Below are 21,849 nucleotides of genomic sequence, written 5' to 3' on the forward strand. Positions count from 1 at the left end.
CCAAGTATGCTGTAAGTCAGGAAAGGCTCATGGAGAACTTTTAAAGTTTTTTTTTGTTTTTGGTTTTTAACTAGAATGACATGGTGTGGCAGAATTGTAATCTTGGTGTTCCAGAGATATATGAAGGAGTCTCACTGAAGAGATAGGTTGCCAGAGTGAACCCCAACTCAACAGATAGTCAAAAGAAGGCACACAGAACAGCATATACAAAGGCATGAAGAAGAAACTACTGGTTACTCAAGCATCTCCAGTACTTTATCACAGCTGGCACAAAGGAGATATAAGGAAAAGTGCAAGGTGAGGTAAAAAAGGTAAGGTCTTACAACTATGTGTGGCATGCTAAGGACTTTTATCCTGAAGTCAATGGGAAGGATCATAAACAGGAAAGTAACACAGAAAGATATGAGAAAGATCAATCCACAAGATACACTGGGGAGAGAAGATACTGAACACAGAAGAGCTAGGTACACTATTATACTTGTTCAGGCAACAAAGATAAGGGTCTAAACTAGGGGCAGAGGAAGTAAGGTTGGTAACAGGTACAAACATGAGGGTTCTTCAGATAACTAATACAAAGAAGGGTGAAGGAGGGGAAGAGAAGGGAGTCAAGGATAGAATCTTAAACTTGGACAATCAGATAGTGCCACTTAGCATTGGAGGTTCCAGAGACAGAAGCAAGTCTGGTAGAGCTAACTGAATTTTGCAGGTGAGAAAACATATATTAGCCCTGGTATCAGAAACTAAAGCATAAAGCTTAAGTGTTAAGCCCAAAGATACGGATTATCATTTTTTGGTAAAACCAACCAACTGGCTCCTTGCTGATAAGAAGGAAACTTTGCAAGAGTAAAAAGATAAAAAGGCAAATAAATCTAATAGTAAAGTCCATCAAAAATTTGCAAGGTTTTAAAGTATAGAAATAGCAATTTCTGTGATATAGTCAATATTTCTTCAAGATTTTCCCCATTCACTAACTTTCAGGCGTGGTTTGTACATGTCAAGTCTTAGACTCCCTTCGGTGGAGTACAGCACAGTAAGCAAGAGTTCTAGCTTTAGCATCAAGCTTTGTTTGTTTGTTTTTGAGACAGAGTTTCACTCTGTCGCCCAGACTTGAGTGCAGTGGCATGACCACAGCTCACTGTAACCTCTGCCTCCCCAGTTCAAGTGATTCTCTCACCTCAGCCTCCCTTGTAGCTGGGATTACAGTCATGAGCCACCAGGACCGGCTAATTTTTGTATTTTTAGTAGAGACAGGGTTTCACCATGTTGGCCAGGCTGGTCTCGAACTCCTGACCTCGGGTGATCCACCTGCCTCGGCCTCCCAAAGTGCTGGGATTACAGGCGTGAGCCATTGCACCCAGCCGCTTAGCATAAAGCTTTGATATATTGTAAGCCCAGGCTTTGCCACTTAACACCCAATGGAAGACTTAAGGCCACTTACTTAAGGGTTGTAGGCCTCAAGTTGCCTCAGCAGTAAATGGGGATAATAATAGTACTTACTTGATATAAGACTGTTGTGAAGATTAAATAGATAATCTATATAAAGTACTTAGCACTGATATACTGTAAACAATAAATGTTAAGGTTTTTAAAATAATTATTAATTACTGTTACTAATGAAAATGTCACACTCTTGAGGTATACAGCAGCAAGAAAATGAGAAGTTGACCTGGATTGCAGTTACCTGAGCATTTGTTTTGTAATTATTCATTAATCAGAACATTTCTGTTTTGCACACTTTTCTGTAAGTTATCTTTGAAAACAGGAAAAAAGTTTTTAAGAATCAATGCCTTACATGAAAAGGTCTAGTATTAAAATGCACATTCCAGGACCGGGCATGGTGACTCATGCCCCTAATCCCAACACTTTTAGAGGCCAAGGCAGGAGGATAACTTGAGCTAGCAGTTTGAAACCAGCCTGGGCAACATGGCAAAACCCCGTCTCTACAAAAAAACACGAAAATTAGCCAGGTGTGGTGGCATGCGCCTGTAGCCCCAGCTACTCAAGAGGCTGAGATGGAAGGACGGCTTGAGCCTGGGAGGAGGCAAAGGTTATAGTGAGCCGAGATTGGGCCACTGCACTCCACCCTTGGCGACAGAGCCAGACCCTGTTTTTTTTTTTTTTTTTTTTTAAAAAAAAGCACATTCCAGAACAAATAAAAAGAAATGTTTCCCTTTCAATATGTACTTCTTAGTTTTTGCTACAAAATGCATCCCCTACCCAAGCTCCAAATTTCTATCAGTGATGATAATTACTCCCTCCCTTCCTCCATTTATAAACCTCAGAATAACCTTTACTCCCTTTCTCTTCAGTGATCTTTACAAAGGGAATGTGAAGGAGGAGGAAGAGGGAGGAAGAACAGCATCATCAAATCCTCATTCCAGGTTGTAGCCATTCCCAGTCTCAATTTTTTGGAAAACTCTTCTTTGCAGATCAGACAACAGCACTATTTCTCCAAAATGAATTCTAGGTATTACTGCCCTGTCACCCTTTCCATTGCTCTAATCATGTTACATCTCCTCTTTGCTCTGGAATAAATTCCTTCACATCTCCCTATCAAGAAAAAGCTTCCAAGCAACTCTTTGCCACAAGATATTCTTGCATCAACACAGGCCACCTGGAAGTCTCCTCTCTTTAATATAATCACTCTTCTTTTTTACCTGGATATTTATTCACCAGTTAACATGCCCCTTTTAAGTTTGGTACATATTTCCTATAAGATTCACTAACCTCATTTTTTTTTTCCTCTCCAAAGATCTCTTAAAGTCTCTCTCGATTGAATGACAAAGAAATTTTCTTCCTCAACCCTCTCTCTACTCAAATGCCCTGGCATAACTCTATCCTTTTATTTTCTTTAACAGGTATGGATCTTATTCTTGCACCTAACATCTTGTGTATCAGCTGCTTCTATAATTTATAACATGTTTTAGCTTTTGTCTATCCTATATGTGAAAAAATAGGCATCATAGCTTATCAAAGTGCATCTCACTGTTTTGGAACAGCCTGATAACCACAACTACTCAGTTACAGAGCTAAGTTGTACTATGTTTCTAATGGACAAGACTAAGCATGGTTACCTACTCTTAGATATGCCTAAATCCCCAATAAAAGCCCTTCATCAGATTTGACCCCAGTTTACCCTTTAGTCTCTCTCTCTCCTACATTTCTCTCAGGACTCTTCAATTACTGCTCCCTCTAGTCTGGAATGCCCCTTTCTTCCACCAGCCTTCTCCCGCCCTTTGCCTGGCCACCTTTCTTTCATCCTTCACAATCAGCTCACTCCCATTCATCCATTAGAAATCAACCAGAGTATCTTCCCTTTCTGCTCACCTCCAAGTAGTTTTTTTGGCATGCATTTTCGGAATACTACACTGTAACAATTGTTGTTCTGCATTGTAATTATCACCCCCACTGGACTGTAAACTCCCTGAAGTACAGACTGCATCTTATTCCTTATCCCCAAGACCTAACATTGATAGATACCCAATAGACAATTAGTGAATAAATAATACCCATATCCGCTGAGTGACATGCACAGGCTACATAAGCACACTGGGGTTTTTTATCTAAAGTTCCAGCTGGGTGTGACGACTAGCATCTGTAGTTCCAACACTTCGGAAGGCCGAGGCGGGAGAATCACTGGAGCCCTGGAGTTCAAGACAAGCTTGGGCAACAAAGCGAGACCCCGTCTCTAAAAAAGATTAAAAAATTAGCCAGGTGTGGTGGTGTCCGCCTGTAGTCCCAGCTACTTGGGAGGCCATGGTGGGAAGATTCCTTGAGCCTAGAAGTTTGAGCTTGCAGCTGAGCTATGAGTGCCTGAGCACTCCAAACTGGGTAAAGGAGCAAGACTCCGTCTCAAAAAATACTTTACTCATGTAAAGTGGGGATAATGCCACACTTCATACACTTGTTACACAGATTAAATAAGGTATCATGAAGCTCGTAACAGTGTCTGCCACATTAGAACTACCATTTGAATGTCTATTTCACGTTTTAGTTACACTATAGAATCCCAAGAAATGTAATATTGTGACCAATACCAGGCTGAATGGCTTAGCAACCATGCTCTTTTTCATGCATCTAAAAGTCACGGGTTACATTCTTATCATCAGCAAATATTTGTTGTGTACCTATTATGTGCAGGAGTCCTTACTAAGTATCACTGAGCTACCAGAACACAATAATAGAGGTAAACAATGAAACAAAAACCTGTATCAATATCCGAGAGAAGAATGTTACTGGTTTTTCTGTACAAACAATGAGTATTTTTCAATAAATTTTTATTTGGAACAGGATAGGCTTCAAGAAAAATTCCTAATGGGAAAAGTTCAAAATTAACACTTGTCATCAAGTGGACCAATAACAGGAGGCAGTTCCAAAATTTCTTGTTCCTATTCCCAAGTTTTACTTTCGCTTAGATGTATTTCTTACAAAGGGTATTTAACCATGACCAGGAAAGAATATATGATCTTTATTTGACTCATTTAAATGGGAATTCCACGGATATCTCCCTAGGTTCTTTCCTACTAGTATTTAATTTTGTAGCTCTGAAAAACGGCCTGAGTTTGTCTGTTTCTCTACAAAATAGAACACTGAATGGTATATTTACCCCACAACCTTCCTTAAGACAGGATAAAACACACCTCTTAATCACACTAGCTTATCAAAAATTACAAAACTGCAAATCATGTCGCCTAGTATTAGCAAAGAAGGCTGTGGCCTTAAAACCATTTTCCCCCTAACAAATCCAAAGGTCACGGTCCCAGTGAAGTTTGTGCATTATACTTACTGTTTTCAGTAGCTGCAGAGAGACCTCTAGCGCTGCCTCAATAAGCCGAGTTTGCAAATAGTACCTGCTAATGTCACCTTAATGAGACAATGGCAACATGCTGAGTAGCAACTAACTGAGTGACCGCGATGAATGTTTAGTTTTGCAACCACTTGGAAATTCTACTGGCTTGGAGCAAGAGGTATGTAAGAGAATTATGAACCTGTGTATCCAATTTATTTTAGTAAAACGTGTCAAAGAAATTATCACCCTATGCACACCCCACTCCAAGAAAGGCTAAGAAAACAAGTCCTATGAGCGGAGGTCGGAGCAACCTCTTTTCCGAAGCCTGAACACAATAGATGGCAAACTATTGTCCACCTTCAGCTCGCTCCAAATGCCAGCAGTTGCAGGAGTATGAGCTGGAACAGCTCGGCACGACTAGTCCAAAGACGAGCACTGGAATATAAGAAAATGGTCCTGGCGCATCCTACCCTCCCCCATCGATCACCCTCAAACAAGTCAGTTACCCGGCTGGTCCCCACCCCCCTCTGCGGGCCGCCACCGCCCGCCTGGGCCCGGCTCGCAGAAGGTAGGAGCCCGGACCGGCAGAGCCGAGGCTCCATGTGAGCCGCGCGGGAGGCGCAGAGGGGGCTGCACCGGGCGGAAGGTTGCACCGGTGGCGGGCGCAAGCAGCGGCCGCCCCCTCGGCTGTGCGGTCGGAGGGCCCGGGCGGCAGCATCCCCGTTCATCTGGGCGGCCCTGGCCCGCGGACCCCGCCTCAGCTCCACATCCCCTCCTCGCCGACACCAGGCCGCGCCCGCGTGACGGGGCCGAAAACGCCGGCATTTCCCGGTCGCCGCGCCGGCAGCTCCGGGGGGTGACTGCAGCGGGGGGGCGTCTCGCCGCCCGCTCCGCCCAGCCCGGGGCCGCGGTGACGGGAGGCGGCGGCCAACTCCGGCCGACCACAAGCCGGCGAGAACCAGCCCGGCGCCGGCCCCCCGCCCCTCCCCGCGTCGCCGGGCCGGCGCGGCCAGGCGGGCCCAGACCGCGGAAGCACACTCACTTCCACATCGCGGCCCTTGTTCTTGAAGCTCTTGATGCGGTGGTTCTCCAAGCTGGGGTTCTCGGCCATGGCTGCGCGCGGCTCCGGCGGCGGCTACTCCTGCGGCTGCGGCGGCGGCGGCGAGTCTTGGCGCGGGTGGGGGAAGAGGGGGAGAGCGGGAGGGGGGAGGGGGAGATAAGAGCACGTTCTGTGACGCCTCCGAGCGCGAGGTGGCAGTAGCGCCGGGGGAGGCGCGGGCCGACTGCCGGGCCGGGTGGGGCGGGAACGGTGCTGAGAGCGGCGCGCGGCCGCGGAGGCTGGCGACACGTGACCGGGGGCGGTGACCGGCTTGGGCGTTCGCCGGGCTGTACGTGCCCGTTGGTTCTCGGGATGACCCTGCCCTCTTCCCCTGCAAGGGCTCTCCACAACCTCTCGGTGCTGCAAGTTTTGTGCCAGAAATGGAGCCGGACCTGGCGGCTTTTACTGCTCCTCAGGCGCGGGGCGGCGGTCGTCAACTACAGTTCCCATCATGCCACGATCCGCCTGGAGTAATTCTCCACGCCTAGTGAGAACGAGGAGAATGCCGGGACCCTTCCGCGCGCGGCTCTTTGCGCGCCGCGCTCATATTGCTGGGCACAAAGCTCCGCCCCCACAAGGCCGCCTCTGGGCGGGGAAGAGCGGGGGAGCGTCCCTGGCACCTTGCGCCCTATCAGGAGGAAGAGGGCGGGCCTTCCTGGGAGCGCACCTCGCTGCCTGTAGCTAGAAGATCAGAAAAGGAACAACCGCGAGTGCTTTGCAGTCTCGCTTTTTTGGGGGTCTTCTCAAATAGCAGCCACCTTCATTCGCTCTTCCCATGCTCTGCTTCAGTTTTATAAATAGCATTTATTTCTACCTGACATGTACATGTGTATGTATGTGATACGAGTGTTTATATGCGTTACCTAGGTGCCCGCGCGGAAATTCAGCTCAATGAGAGCAGGTACTTTGGTTGAATTACTGCTGAATCTCTAGTGTCAAAACAATGCCTACCACGTCGTAGATACGCAATAAATACTTGTTGAACTGGTGCTTTAGTGTCGCCCAGTTTCTTCATCATCCTTCCAAGCCCGGTTCTGCAACCTTCACTCTGGCAGTCCCTGTATTTACATGCCCCCAACACTTCTTGTTCTACCACCACACAGAAAGCCTTCAGGCAGCAGCCCAGCCCTGGTCCGCAGACTCTCCTGTGTAGCACTCCCACTCCCTCTGGGGGCATCGAAAGAATGAAAGAGGGAAATTTGGATGGATTACACTGATAAAGAGCTGCTTTCGGCCGGGTGTGGTGGCTCACGCCTGTAATCCCAGCACTTTGGGAGGCCGAGGCGGGCAGATCACAAGGTCAAGAGACCGAGACCAGTCTGGCCAACCATGGCCCGCATGGTGAAACCCCTTCTTTACTAAATATACAAAAATTAGCTGGGCGTGGTGGCGCATGCCTGGAGGCTGAGGCAGGAGAATCGCTTGAACCCGGTAGGCGGAGGTTGCAGCGAGCCGAGATGGCGCCACTGCACTCCAGCCTGGCGACAGAGGGAGACTCTGTCTCAAACAAAACAACAACAACAACAACAAAAACAAAAAGCTACTTTCTGGAGCAGGTGGGCTTCATTTGCTTGTATGTTAATTTTCAGAATCTATGGTAGACATGAGCAGGTATGTAATGTTGTAGTACTTATAATTGAACTGAGGTCAAAAATTGGTAGGACTATACCATGAAGAGATCAAAAAGGACAATCTTTAAAGCGAAAGGGCCTTGGCTGGGTGCGGTGGCTCACGCCTGTAATCCCAGCACTTTGGGAGGCCGAGGTGGGTGGATCACAAGGTCAGGAGGTCGAGACCAGTCTGGCCAACATGGTGAAACCCCACCTCTACTAAAAAAATACAAAAATTAGACGGGCATAATGGCGCATACCTGTAATCTCAGCTACTTGGGAGCCTGAGGCAGGAGAATTGCTTGAACCTGGGAGGCGGAGGTTGCAGTGAGCTGAGATCGTGCCACTGCACTCCAGCCTAGGCGACAGAGTGAGACTCCATCCCCAAAAAATAAAAATAAAAAATTCAAACAACCCAACAAAAACATGCAAAGGACACTGATCACAGAAAAAGAATAAATATATGAGGAGATACAGAAAAAAAAAAAAAAAAAAAAGCGAAAGGGCCTTAAAGAACCTGAGGCCCAGAAGTCAGGAATTCAGAAGCCTTTGGTGGCCAAGCTATGTCCAGGGGCATTCGTCTTGTGAGTGGTGGGGTGTGGCCTATTGATAAACACAGGCTTCAGATCCTCTGGTCATACTGGACTGTGGCCCAGTGTTGCCAGAAGATTCCACTTTTCAAGGAAAACCAAAAAGGTAGATTCTTTTTCTCTTTATTTTTAAATGTTAATTCACATTTTGTTAATGGACTTAAGCATTTCAGTCACTTGAGAATATCAGGTCCTCAGTTTGCAACACCTGATCTTAGTCTAACCACTCATTTGAAGGGAAACACACACACACACACCAGCTATGAATTTAGAAGGAATGCATTAGGCAGGGCACAGTGGCTCATGCCTGTAATCCCAGCACTTTGGGAGGCTGAGGTGAGAGGATCACCTGAGGTCAGGAGTTTGAGACCAGTCTGGCCAACCATGGCCCACATAGTGAAACCCTTTCTCTACAAAAATACAAAAATTAGCCGGGCATGGTGGTGCATGCCTGTAGTCACAGGTGCTCAGGAAGCTGAGGCAGGAGAATCGCTTGAACCTGGGAGGCGGAGGTTGCAGTGAGTTGAGATCGCGCCACTGCACTCCAGCCTGGGTAACAGAATGAGACTCTGTCTCAAAAAAAAGAAAAAAGAAAGAATACATTAGCTCAACTCTGGGTTTTAAGGAAACAGAACTTGTGTGTTTGCCATTCTCCTTGGCTAAATGGAAGAGAAATTTTCAGACTGTTGCTCAGTCTCTATTATAATTTAGTAGGTATTCCCTTTTCAGGTTACCTTATGCCACCTTTCTTCACACCCAGTCCAAAGCAGGGCTGCCCTTTTGCCTGGATCTAGTTTAGTCATTTTTATTCTTTGCCAGTACCCCTGGTAACTTCAGCATTCACAAATGTGGCACCCTCACACCACAGTCTTTCTACATCCTTAACTTCACCAAGTTTTTTACCACTCAAGTGGTAAAAAGTGCAAGCCTGCACCAGACCTTGGAGACCTTAATCTCTGGGAAATGACCACCTCCAGGGACTCAAATTTGGTGCTTCTCATTGTTAGAAACTATCTCCTTCTCTTTTGCCTCACTCTAATCATCACCCTTGGCCTGAAACTTCTCTGGACAGCTCTTCTTTTAAATGGATTTATTTTCCACACATATTGTGAGTGTCTACCATATACCAAGCATTGTATTCATCGGGCACGTGTATGAAGGACTAGGGGGTCTCGGGGGAGACAGGAAGGAAGGGCCCTCAGCCCAGGGGTCAATCAAATCCTCTGACTCACTCTCCACCTTCCCAAGGCATGGGGAGTCATGCCAGCAGTCAGTCAGGTAGCAGTATGCCGTAGGCAACACAAGCATAACAGATGGGAAAAGGACTTCATGATTTGCCTCCTAAGTCAGCTTCTTTCTGCAAACTCACCCCTCTGTTACTGGCATAACCATTCTTCCAGGGACACCTCTCCAAGCTAAGAGCCGTCTTTACTTCTTGTCTCTCTCCCTCAACTCCCTCACCTAGTCACCATGTTAATTCACCACTCAGTGTTTCTGGCATCTCTCTCTTCTTCCCATGCCACCCACGAGACTACCTTAACACCTCCTAAGCAGTCCACCTGCCTCCCCAATCCCTCCACAGCAATCTGACTCACTTCTCCAGATCTTCCTGACTTCATCTCTGCTACCAATCAGCATACCCTTCTCCTCTGCCATTGTCTGTCAAATCATTTCTAAACTCAGTCTAGGGCCAGGCTCCGTGGCTCACGCCTGTAATCTCAGCACTTTAGGAGGCCGAGGCGGGTGGATCACCTGAGGTCAAGAGTTCAAGACCAGGCCAGGCACAGTGGCTCATGCCTGTAATCCCAGCGCTTTGGGAGGCCGAGGCAGGTGGATCACGAGGTCAGGAGATCGAGACCATCCTGGCTAACGTGGTGAAACCCCGTCTCTACTAAAAATACAAAAAAATTAGCCAGGCGTGGTGGCGGGTGCCTGTAGTCCCAGCTACTCGGGAGGCTGAGGCAGGAGAATGGCCTGAACCCAGGAGGCGGAGCTTGCAGTGAGCCAAGATCGCGCCACTGCACTCCAGCCTGGGCAACTGAGCAAGACTCCATCAAAAAAAAAAAAAAAGGAGTTCAAGACCAGCCTGACCAACATGGTGAAACCCCGTCTCTACTAAAAAAAATACAAAAAGTTAGCCAGGCACGGTGGCACACGCCTGTAATCCCAGCTACTTGGAAGGCTGAGGCAGGAGAATCGCTTGAACCTGGAAGAGGGAGGTTACAGTGAGCCAAGATCGCACCACTGCACTCCAGCCTGGGCAACAAGAGCAAAACTCCACCTCAAAAAATATACATATTAGAATAAATAAACTTGTCTAGTGGTTAAGATCATATGTAATGCAGCCACAGTGCAAGATACTTTTTCTTATTTTTGGTTCCCCTGCACATTGCTCATGCTTCAGCTAACATGTTCTGCTCACCTTTTTCCAAGTATATCTTAACCTTTCCAGTTTTTACATCTTTGCCATTTGACTTGCTCAGATGGCCCTGCCTCTGTCTCTGCCTGTCAACATCGCTTCCTCTTTGAATACTCATCCCACATGGTCACCTTCTCCATGAAGCTTTCCCAGCGTGGTACTGTGGAAGGATCTTCAGAACCTGAAAATTCAGGTCCCAGGGCTGATCCTATCAGATCAAGCCCAGGTAAGTCAATTATCTGCCCTCAATCCTCTTTTCATCTACAAGTAAGGATCCTGAATCACTGGGGTTTTGTGAGAATCAAATTCTAAAATGCATGTGGAAGTGCTTTGAAATTGCTCTATTAATATTAGTTGTTACTATCTTCCTAGCCAGGAGTAATATGTTTCCCTCTGAACCTCAGAAGAACTTTACTTATGGTTTTGTATTGCTGCAGTTTGTGTAGTCTTATCTCTCTCTTACCTATTGCTATGGTGTAAACATCTATGTCCCTCCAAAATTCATATGTTGGAAGCCGATACCCAATGTGCTAGTATTAACACGTGGAGTCTTTTGGGAAGTAATGAAGTTTTCATAGCTCTGCCCTCATGAATGGATTAGTGCTCTTATAAAAGAGGCTGCAGCCAGTGTGTACCTGTGGTCCCAGCTACTTGGGAGACTGAAGTAGGAGGATCATTTGAGGCCAGGAGTTCAAGGCTATAGTGGGCTATGATCACACTCGTGACCAGCCACTGCACTGCAGTCTGGGCAACATAGCAGGACCCCATCTCCAAAAAAAAAAATGTTGAAGGGAGTGCCGTAGTGCCTGTTGCCCTTCTGTCTCTTCCACCATGTGAGGACACAGTGTTCATCCCTCCTGCCATGTGAGGACACAGCAACAAGCAGAGAGCAGCCTTCACCAAACACAGAATCTGCTGGGACCTTGGTCTTGGACTCCAGAACTGTAAGAAATAAGTTTCTGTTGGCTGGGCGGGGTGGCTGACGCCTGTAATCCCAGCACTTTGGGAAGCTGAGGCGGGCGGATCACAAGGTCAGGAGATCGAGACCATCCTGGCTAACATGGTGAAACCCCGTCTCTACTAAAAATACAAAAAATTAGCCGGGCGTGGTGACGGGCGCCTGTAGTCCCAGCTACTCGGGAGGCTGAGGCAGGAGAATGGTGTGAACCCGGGAGGCGGAGCTTGCAGTGAGCCGAGATCGCACCGCTGCACTCCAGCCTGGGTGAGAGAGAGAGACTCGTCTCAAAAAAAAAAAAAAAAAAAAGAAAAAAGAAATAAGTTTCTGTTGTTTATAAATTATCAGGTCTCAGGTGTTTTGTTCTATCAGCATGTTCTATCATGCATGTTTGCTGAATGAACAAATGAATTAATGAGTGAATGAATAAACTCCTTTCTTCCCTCATGATCACCTTTTGGCTAATTCACCACACTTTAAGCACACCTGAAACAAAGAGCAAATACTGAAAATTGAAGAAAATGACATCCAAATGCATCAACCCAGCTACCTAGCAGTGCTCTTACCTCAGTGGTAAAGAAATGTAAAATAATAAGTGTTTTCATTTACTGAATTCCTGCCAGGAATTTATATACATCATCTCTAATCCCTGTGAAAGCCCTGCATGGTTGAAATTATCATCTTCATCTCTCTCTGGGGCAGGCGGAGCTTGGAGCTCTGGTTCCAAGGCATGGTGAGGGTCTGTGGTGTTGGCAGGAACAATGGAAGCAAAAAGACACAGAAAGACAAGTGGTTTCTCTTGTGGCCAATGTCTAGAATAGCAGTAATGAAGACCTCCACTCTCCCCAAAGAACAAATACAGTCCTTAGACTCTAGGAAAGTAAGGTCTCCTCTCCAAGGGGTGTCCCCTGTGCGGGGAGCATCAGTCATGGAAATGGGTGTGCCTAGCAGGGCAACCATCTCGTGATCCATGATAGTCAGTAGCAGCAGACAGCATTGTAGCAGTAAGGTGAAAAGTCAGAGAGGAAGAACCAGATAAATCCCCAGAAATAATTGGGGACACCTCAAGCGAGGCTAGTGTCTGGCCAGTAAGCACTGATACATAATTATGTGGATAACACAAATAAGATAACCTCAATGCATAATAATGGGCTAATGGACCTGGGACACACACATTGTCCCCCAATATCATTTTCAAATAATTAGACTACAATAAAATAAACAATGTTAAAATTGTAGTGGGCATAATTTAGAATATACTTACTGTCTCTAGGTCATGATTCTGCATGATTTTACACATATGTGAAATCTACATGATTTTACACATATGTGAAATCTACATGATTTTACACATATGTGAAATCTACATGATTTTACACATATGTGAAATCTACATGATTTTACACATATGTGAGATCTACATGATTTTACACATATGTAAAATATAATTTTATACTACTAGATATTATAGGACACATATATAAATATAATTTTAAAATACTAGATATTATAGTACATATATGTAAAAATATAATTTTACAATACTAGATATAGAACCAAATGGTACCTTAGAGATGAACACAGTCCTGGAAGTTTAGTAACTTGCTGGTTCTTTAAATAACAAGCAGTGTGTCCTTGAACAGGTTATTTCATATAAGTAGCAAGTTGCTCACTTGTGAAATGAGCACGTTGGACTGGGTGATCTCGAAGCCTCCTCTCACAGGCATAATGCTTTGAACCTGTGAGCCCACCACTCCAGTCCAGCAGCATCTCTTCTCCTGTCTCTCCCTATTTTATAGATGAGAAATACAAAGACAGTAAATGATCATAATTGTCAAACGGACCGAAAGTTGAGTGTTCTGATTTTTTTCCACTCATGTCCAGTCCTTCATGGGCCTTCTGATTTTCCAGAAGCTGCCACTGTGCTCAACCCACCAGGTCTTCCCTGTCTCAAATGCATTAGGCCACCAAATCACCCTCAAACCAAAGTTTTCGCTCTCAAAATAGTTGAGATAGGCTGGGTGCAGTGGCTTGTGCCTGTAATCCCAGAGACTTAGGAGGCTAAGGCAAGAGGATCGCTTGAGCCCAGGAGTTTGAGGCTGCAGTGAACTGTGAATGCACCACTGCACTCCAGCCTGGGTGACAGAATGAGATCCCATAGCTGAAAAACAAAATTAAATTAAAAGTTATTAAGATAAATCATTATCTCAGATAAGAAATAATTCATTCACGTTAAGGTATGAATGACCTTATTAAACCATGTGAACTCCAGCAGATGGAATGTCTGATATATCTAACCTATTATTAACATCCACCCTCCCCTCCCCACACAAGAAAACAAAAAGCAACCCTTTGGCATCCAATTTCAGCTGATCCCTGCTGGAAGTTATTTTGATAATACTAGGCCTACTGGGAAGTGACCTCTTTGAACGAATACCAGATTTGTTATCTGTTTCTGCATCATCTTCTCCAGTAAACATGAGTACCTGGAGGAAAGCATTTATGTCTTACTCATTTTTGGGTTCCCTGTGTCTAATATGGTACATAGCACATGATGGGGCCTCAACAAATGCTAGGTGGATTAATAAATAAACTCAAGTAGAAAAAAAAATTAACCTTACCCATTGGAGGGGAATCCATAAAATGTTTGGTATAATAAAAATGAGGAGCAGCCGGGCGCGGTGGCTCATGCCTGCAATCCCAGCCCTGTGGGAGGCTGAGGCGGGTAGTTCACGAGGTCAAGAGATCAAGACCATCCTGGCCAACATGGTGAAACCCCGTCTCTACTAAAAATACAAAAATTAGTTGTGGTGGCGCACGCTACTCAGGAGGCTGAGGCAGGAGAATCGCTTGAACCCAGGAGGCGGAGGTTGCAGTGAGCCAAGATCGCGCAACTGCACTCCAGCCTGGCGACAGAGTGATACTCTGTCAAAAAAAAAAAAAAAAAAAGAAAAAGAAAAAGAAAAGAGGAGCACATTTCTTTTTTGCATTAAAAAGTCATAGTCTGGTGAAGATGGGGATTATGGTTATAAAATAATAATAGGCTGTGGTGGCTCACGCCTGTAATTCCAGCACTTTGGGAGGCTGAGGCAGGCGGATCACTTGAGGCCAGCAGTTCGAAAAAATTAGCCGGGCATGGTGGTGGGTGCCTGTAATCCCCGCTACTCGGGAGGCTGAGGCTAGAGAATCTCTTGAACCCAGGAGGCGGACGTTACGGTGAGCTGGGATCATGCCATTACACTCCAGCCTAGGTGACAGAGGGAGACTCCGTCTCAAAATAAATAATTAAGTAAATAAATACATAAATAAAAAATAATCGGGGGATGGCAGGGAGCGGGGGAGAGCATTAGGGAAAAGAGCTAATGGATGCAGGGCTTAATACCTAGGTGATGGGTTGATAGGAGCAGCAAACCACTGTGGCACATGTTTACCTATGTAACAAACCTGTACATCCTCCACGTGAACCCTGGAACTGAAAAAAATAAAATAAAATAATGATTTTTAAAAATCACCAACATGTAGAGACGTAAATAGGAAAAAAAAATGATCAATGACAACTACTGAGTGTGCACCATGTGCCAGGAACCACGTTAAGCCTTTTCTGGGATTACTTCTTTTAGTTCTCACAACAGTATTATCAGATAGAAACTATTTTTATTCCTATTTTATAGAGGAAGAAACTGAGGCCAAAAAATGCTAAGTAACTCTTGCACAGTCAGGAGGAGAGAGGGTCCATGCAACTTGATTGCAGGGCCCATGTCTGTAATTTGGTTTTCTGCAGGCAAGCACGCAGAGAGATGGGGGAGAGCCATGTGTCCTGTCTGGGTCACAATACCTAGAGATACCTCCTTGATCCAGCACAAACAAAAGGGTTTCCACAGGACAATGATGTTATATTTAGTTGCAAAACAAACAAACAAAAAAAGGTCTAGGTAAACTGGTTACCAAAAGAGGAAGAATTAAACAAGTGTGAAAAGCTAGTCTCTACTGAAAAGAGATTTTTATCGCCAAGTCAGCAGGACTAGGAGAGGACTCAGACAAACCACTAAATCCACAAGTCGGACAAAAAAGGGCTTGTCATCTAGAGTTGTATTAAGTAGATAACTTTTTATCCTTTGCATATTGCCATTTGGAGGAGACATACTCTGCTTACTAATTATGGAGCGTTAAAGACTCCAGTCTGTAAATATTCAGCTCTAAAGTCATTCCTGGAAAACAAGGTAACGGGAGGCAGGAGACACCTGAAAGTAGCCATCCAAAAGACTGGTTCATTAGTTTGATTGTAAACATTCTCCTCTGTCCCTACTATTTGAGGAATTTATGATTCCCTAGGTTGGAAAATACCTAGAGAACTGAAATGTGCAGTAATAATGCTTTTTTTTTTTTTTTTTTTTTGAGACGGAGTTTCCTTTTTTTTGCCCAGGCTGGAGTGCAATGGTGTGATCTCAGCTCACTGCAACCTCCGCCTCCCGGGTTCAAGTGATTCTCCTGCATCAGCCTCCCAAGTAGCTGGAATTACAGGCATGTGCCACCACGCCCAGCTAATTTTGTATTTTCAGTAGAGACAAGGTTTCACCAGGCTGGTCTCAAACTCTTGACCTCAGGTGATCTGCCTGCCTTGGCCTCCCAAAGTGCTGGAATTACAGGCGTGAGCTATCGCACCCAGCATTTTTTTTTTTTTTTTTTTTTTTTGAGACAAGGGCTCGTTCTGTTGCCCAGGTGGGAGTGCAGTGGCGCAATCTCAGCTCACTGCAACCTCCGCCTCCCAGGTTCAAGCAATTCTCATGCCTCAGCCTCCCGAGTAGCTGGGATTACAGGTGTGTGCCATCATGCCTGGCTAATTTTTGTATTTTTAGTAGAGATGGGGTTTCGCCGTGTTGGCCAGGCTGGTCTCAAACTCCTAGCTTCAGGTGATCTGCCTGCCTCGGTCTCCCAAAATGAACAATACAGTTCTGGGCACACTGTTTCCCCCCTATTTCAAATTTCTATGTCCCTTATAATCAACATTGCCAATACATTAATAATCCTTAGTGAATGGCCAATAGAAATTTTCTAAAAGAAATTTTTCTTACCTAACTTGTATGAGTCTTTTAACTTTTAGGTCTATTTCCCTTTAAATCCTGCAGTTTAAATAACTTTGCTTTGGCCAGGTGCGGTGGCTCAGGCCTGTAATCCCAGCACATTAAGAGGCCAAGGCGGGTGGATCATGAGGTCAGGAGTTCAAGACCAGCCTGGCGAAGATGGTGAAACCTTATCTATACTAAAAATACAAAAATTAGCTGGGCATGGTGGCAGGTACCTGTAATCCTAGCTACTCGGGAGGCTGAGGCAGAGAATTGCTTAAACCCGGGAGGCGGAGGTTTCAGTGCACCAAGATCGTGCCACTGCACTCCAGCCTGGGCGACAGAGCGAGACTCTGTCTCAAAAAACAGAAAAGAAAAGTAACTTTGCTTTGGATAAAATGTGTTTTTTCCTCCAACTACACTTTCACATTTTCTCTCTTTGATACGCAGATGTTCTATCCATGAGATCATATAGCTTAAGCATTTATAGACAAGGCAGTGTGATGTCCTATAGCTATGCTCTCCAGTACAGCTGCCACTAGCTACATGTGGCTATTTAACTTTAAATTTAAATTAATGAAAATTAAATGTAACTAAAAATTAAGTTTCTAGGGCCAGCACAGTGGCTCATGCCTATAATCCCAGCATTTTGGGAGGCCTAAGCAGGGGATCTCTTGAGACCGGGAGTTTGAGACCAGCCTGGGCAATATTATGAGACCCCCGTCTCTACAAAAATTCTTTTAAAAATTTCTTTTAAATTTTTAAATTTAAGCCACTCCTAGCTACTCAGAAGGCTGAGGTGGGAGGATTGCTCGAGCCCAGGAGTTCAAGGCTGCAGTGAGCTATGATTGTGCCACTGCACTGCACCCTGGGCAACAGAGAGCAAGACCTGTCTCAAAAAAAAAAAAAATTGAGTTTTTCTTCATACTAGTTTCATTTTATGTGCGCAATAGTCACCATATTGTGGGGACTGTATTGGTAACAGAGATATAGAACCTTATCACAGAAAATTCTGTGGCTACCCCAGAAAGAACACAACACACGTTTAGCAACAGACAGACCTTCATCTTTTCAATTTCCACCTTAATCTTTTACTAGACTTGTGACCATGGGAAGTTTCTTAAACTTTCAAAGTTTCAGATATTTAAACTATAAAATAGAAATACAGGTGGGTGCAGTGGCTCATGCCTGTAATCTCAGCACTTTGGGAGGCCAAGGCAGGTGGATCACCTGAGGTCAGGAGTTCGAGACCAGCCTGGCCAATATGGTGAAACCTCATCTCTACTAAAAATACAAAAAATTAGCCGGGCATGGTGGCAGGTGCCTGTGATCCCAGCTACTCAGGAGGCTGAGGCAGGAGAATCGCTTGAACACGGGAGGCAGCGGTTGCGTTAAGCCAAGATCACATCACTGCACTCCAGCCTGGGTGACAGAATGAGACTCTGTCTCAAAAAAAAAAAAAAAAAAGAAAAAAGAAAGAAACACAAACATACCTACACCTGTGTGGTGGTAGTCAGTAATGCCCAACACACTTTATTGCTTAATAAAACTATTATTATTAGTGCTTAGGGATCAAACATTCCCTTTTTGATCCAAAGTAAAAAAGCTTTTGAGGCCAGGTGTGGTGGCTCATGCCCGTAATCCCAGCACTTTGGGAGGCCGAGGCAGGCGGATCACCTGAGGTCGGGAGTTCGAGGCCAGCCTGGCCAACATGGTGAAACCCTGTCTCTACTTAAAATACAAAAATTAGCTGTGCGTGGTGGTGCACCCCTGTAGTCTCAGCTACTTGGGAGGCTGAGGCATGAGAATCGCTTGAACCTGGGAGGCGGAGGTTGCAGGGAGTAGAGCTCGTGCCATTGCACTCCAGCCTGGGCAACAGAGCGAGACTCCGTCTCTCCAAAAAAAAAAAAGAAGCTTTTAAGATTCAAATTAGATATCAATATTTTCTTCATACCTTGAGTACTCAATAAACCTTGCAGACTACCAAAAATTTAGATTAAAAATGTCATAGAATACTTACACGTTTTTGTTCCTTCTCTAGGAGAAAAACAACTTGAATTGCCGTGGAGAAACCTTAGACTCTGGTAGCTGTTTAAACTCATAAATTGTCCCAGAAGATTTCTAATTCCCAAACCATCAAACCATCCCTCACATTTAATTCAGGAACATGTTCGGCAAATGTTTGTGTTTGTACACGAAGTCTCTCAGCGATCTAAGTTTGACTTGAAGAGCAATGAGGCAAAATTCCCATCTTCCTACCCCACTTTAACTTGGAGATAAAACCTACTCAAGTTATACATACCAGTACTTTCAAAAACCCTTCAACTTATCTAAGCATCTCTCTAGCCCCACACTCTTCCCCTTTTCATCTCAATATGGAACTTTGTGTAAAAGCATCCAAAGCTGAAAGACAGAGCTGTGGATTATGTGCCTGCAGAGCTTAATCCCTGCCAATCTTACAGAGGGGCACGTTATAGTTAGGAATGTGTGCAACCAGAGCCAGGATAAGTTCAGACTCATCAAACGATTGTTTTATCAACCACAATTACACAATACAACTAAAACAAAAATAACCTTGAGAAGCAATGAGTAAACTACAACTCATCATGATATGAAGTTCAAATAATTGCTAATGCCACACTTGGACAGTCAAGTTTTTCAAGCTTCCCCCTGCTCCCCCTGCCCCCCAAAATAGACAAGATTATGCAATGAGAAGATAAAGGAGATAGAAGACAACGCTCCAGGGCCAGGCGTGGTGGCTCACACCTGTAATCCCAGCACTTAGGGAGGCAGAGGCAGTTGGATCACGAGGTCAGGAGTTCAAGACCAGCCTGGCTAAGATGGTGAAAGCCTGTCTCTACTAAAAATAAAAAAAAAATTAGCCGGGCATGGTGGTGGGCGCCTGTAATCCCAGCTAATCGGGAGGCTGAGACAGAGAATTGCTTGAACCCGGGAGGTAGAGGTTGCAGTGAGCTGAGATCACACTACTGCACTCCAGCGTGGGCGGCAAAGTAAGACTCCATCTCAAAAGAAAAAAAAAAAGAAAAAAAGAAATCAATGCTTCATCCTTATTATTCAAAGCTAGATTGCAAAATATACCTAAGAAATCTTTAGTTTTTCTCCTCCCTATAGCTTTAGTTGAGCTTTATGTAGGGTTTCTTTCTTTTATACAAAGAAGCACAAATATCTCTCTTGGAAGACTACAGCTCAGTAACTGATGGGAACATGCAAGGGCAGGTGAAAACACACAGGACAACAATATAAGAATGTTTTCTGATGCACAATATGAGCAAATACGGTTCTAGTCACTCTCTTTCTGCTAAGCAAAAAATCTGAACCAAGCCAACCCCTGCTATCTAAAATGGTCATTTTTGAAAAATGTCTTTATTAGTAATCATTTGTTTTCTGTAGAAATGGGAATAATAATAGCTAGCATTCATTGAGCATTTAATATGTTTAAAGCACTATTTTAAGTAATTTGCATGTATTAACAACAGCCCTATGTGGTAGGTAGAGAATATCATCTTTCGTTTTACAGAGGAATACACCGAGGCATAGAGAGGTTAAACAGTTTGCCCAGGGTCACCCAGCTAATAAGTATTAGAGCCAGAATCTGAGCTTGGGCAATCCGGCTCCATTTTACACTCTTGTCTCTGTTGGCAGTTGAAACAAAGATGCACTTACATGGACATTGATTCCTTGCTACACACAAACCTGCAACCATATGTCAAGACTAACATCTTATAGTTTATGGTTACTTGTAGAAACCAAATTAAATGAGGAACCCAAACATTTGATTGGAACCTATTACTGTCATCAAAACCCACTTCTCCTTGGTTTTCATAATTCCCAGTGGGAAGTGTATCTCAGCAATTTTGTCTGTCAGGAATTTTGAAAAGTCAAGAGGTGAGTCCTAGTGACATTACTTCAGCTCCAAATCATAGCACACCTGAAGTTGGAGCCATCCATGAATTTTTCTTCTTTTTAGTTATGTGGCTAAATAAATTCCCCTTTTAAAATGGCCGTTTGAGTTTCAACTGAAAGACTCATAACAGATAAACCCCCTTCTCCAGCCACTGCCATCCCCACCCCCACAGTGAGTGTCTCACAGGTGGGACCATGACCTCAGCCGGTCTGTTTATTCAGAGTGAACCTCAGGGCTTTTGTAGACATGGCCAGAAAAGAAGCTCTCTTTCCATTGGACTTGAACCTGGAAAGACGTGAGCCTGGAAATACGGCATCATCTAAGGCTGCTGGAGTCTGCTGCACAGAGCTGGGGTAATAGCCCATCGAGGGTGAAGGTGGAGTTAAGAGAAGCAGGGACATTGAACCCCGCGGGCATCATTTGAGTCCTGAACTTTTTAGTGTTGGAAGCCACTCAACCTCCAGCTATCTATTCCTGCCTTACAAAGACCCTAAATGTAGTGGCTTAAAACAACAAAAATTTATGATGTCTCTCAGTTTGGCAATCTGGGTGATTGTCTGGATTTACTAGTCAGCTTTACCACAGTAACAAATGACTTCCTAAATCCCAGGGGCTTGTAACAACCCATGTTCCTCACTCTGCCGTTACACGTCTGCCATCACATCAGTGAAGGCTCTGATTCTGCTCCATGTGTTTTCACATTCGGGGACCAAGGCTGCAGGATGAGCCCCCATTCAAGCAAGACCTGTCATCCCCTTGGCAGAATGAAAAGAGCAAAATACCCGATGGCCCTTTAAAGCCTCAGTTCAAATACGGTGTATGTTATGTCCTTTGATACCCCATTGACCAAAGCAAATCCCAGACTTTGAGGACTCCCTGTAGCTGTCTGGGTAAATTAGGTTAGCACCCGAGGCCCTTTGTGAGAGTTTAAAATAAGGAGATATGCACATACAGAGAAAAAGAGAGACCGAGGCAAAGAAGGAGAATTTATGTGTATTTCTACATGCATGGTGTGTGTATGACTTTTTTTTTTTTTTTTTGAGATGGAGTTTCGCTCTTGTTGCCCAGGCTGGAGTGCAATGGCGTGATCTTGGCTCACTGCAACCTCTGCCTCTCGGGTTCAAGTGATTCTCCTGCCTCAGCCTTCCAAGTAGCTGGGCTTACAGGCGCCCGTGACCACGCACAGCTAATTTTCTGTATTTTTAGTAGAGACGGGGTTTTACTATGTTGGCCAGGCTGGTCTCGAACTCCTGACCTCAGGTCCACCTGCCTCGGCCTCCCAAAGTGCTGGGATTACAGGCATGAGCCACCGCACCCGGCTGGTGTATAACGTTCTTAAGGCAACTTCATTTCTGTGTGGAAGGTTGAAGGTCAGTCCCAACCTGAGATATAGGACCAG

At 44.9% G+C, this 21,849-nt stretch overlaps 1 protein-coding gene and 1 long non-coding RNA gene across 3 annotated transcripts in view; one reads left to right on the forward strand and one right to left on the reverse strand.

Moving 5' to 3' along the window:
• The window catches only part of KPNA3 (karyopherin subunit alpha 3), a 92,830-nt gene extending 86,025 nt beyond the window's left edge, over positions 1-6,805 (reverse strand). Inside the window, exon 1 of one of the 2 annotated variants that reach the window (XM_016925292.4) lies at positions 5,832-6,805. In XM_016925292.4, coding sequence (XP_016780781.1) covers positions 5,832-5,900 — 69 coding nt within the window. In that variant the 5' untranslated portion in view covers positions 5,901-6,805. Of the gene's footprint in view, positions 1-4,786; positions 5,025-5,831 lie in introns of those variants that run through there. The other variant, XM_009426958.5, reaches the window with a different exon arrangement.
• An 80-nt stretch (positions 6,806-6,885) lies between these two features.
• LOC107967911 (uncharacterized) lies at positions 6,886-20,312 on the forward strand. Its single transcript, XR_001708719.4, has 3 exons — positions 6,886-7,444; positions 10,572-10,733; positions 18,567-20,312. It is a non-coding gene; the product is annotated as an uncharacterized LOC107967911 (long non-coding RNA).
• Positions 20,313-21,849: the final 1,537 nt, after the last annotated feature.

This window comes from Pan troglodytes, chromosome 14, assembly GCF_028858775.2.
Source record: "Pan troglodytes isolate AG18354 chromosome 14, NHGRI_mPanTro3-v2.0_pri, whole genome shotgun sequence".
In the NCBI taxonomy this organism is placed as follows: domain Eukaryota; kingdom Metazoa; phylum Chordata; class Mammalia; order Primates; family Hominidae; genus Pan; species Pan troglodytes.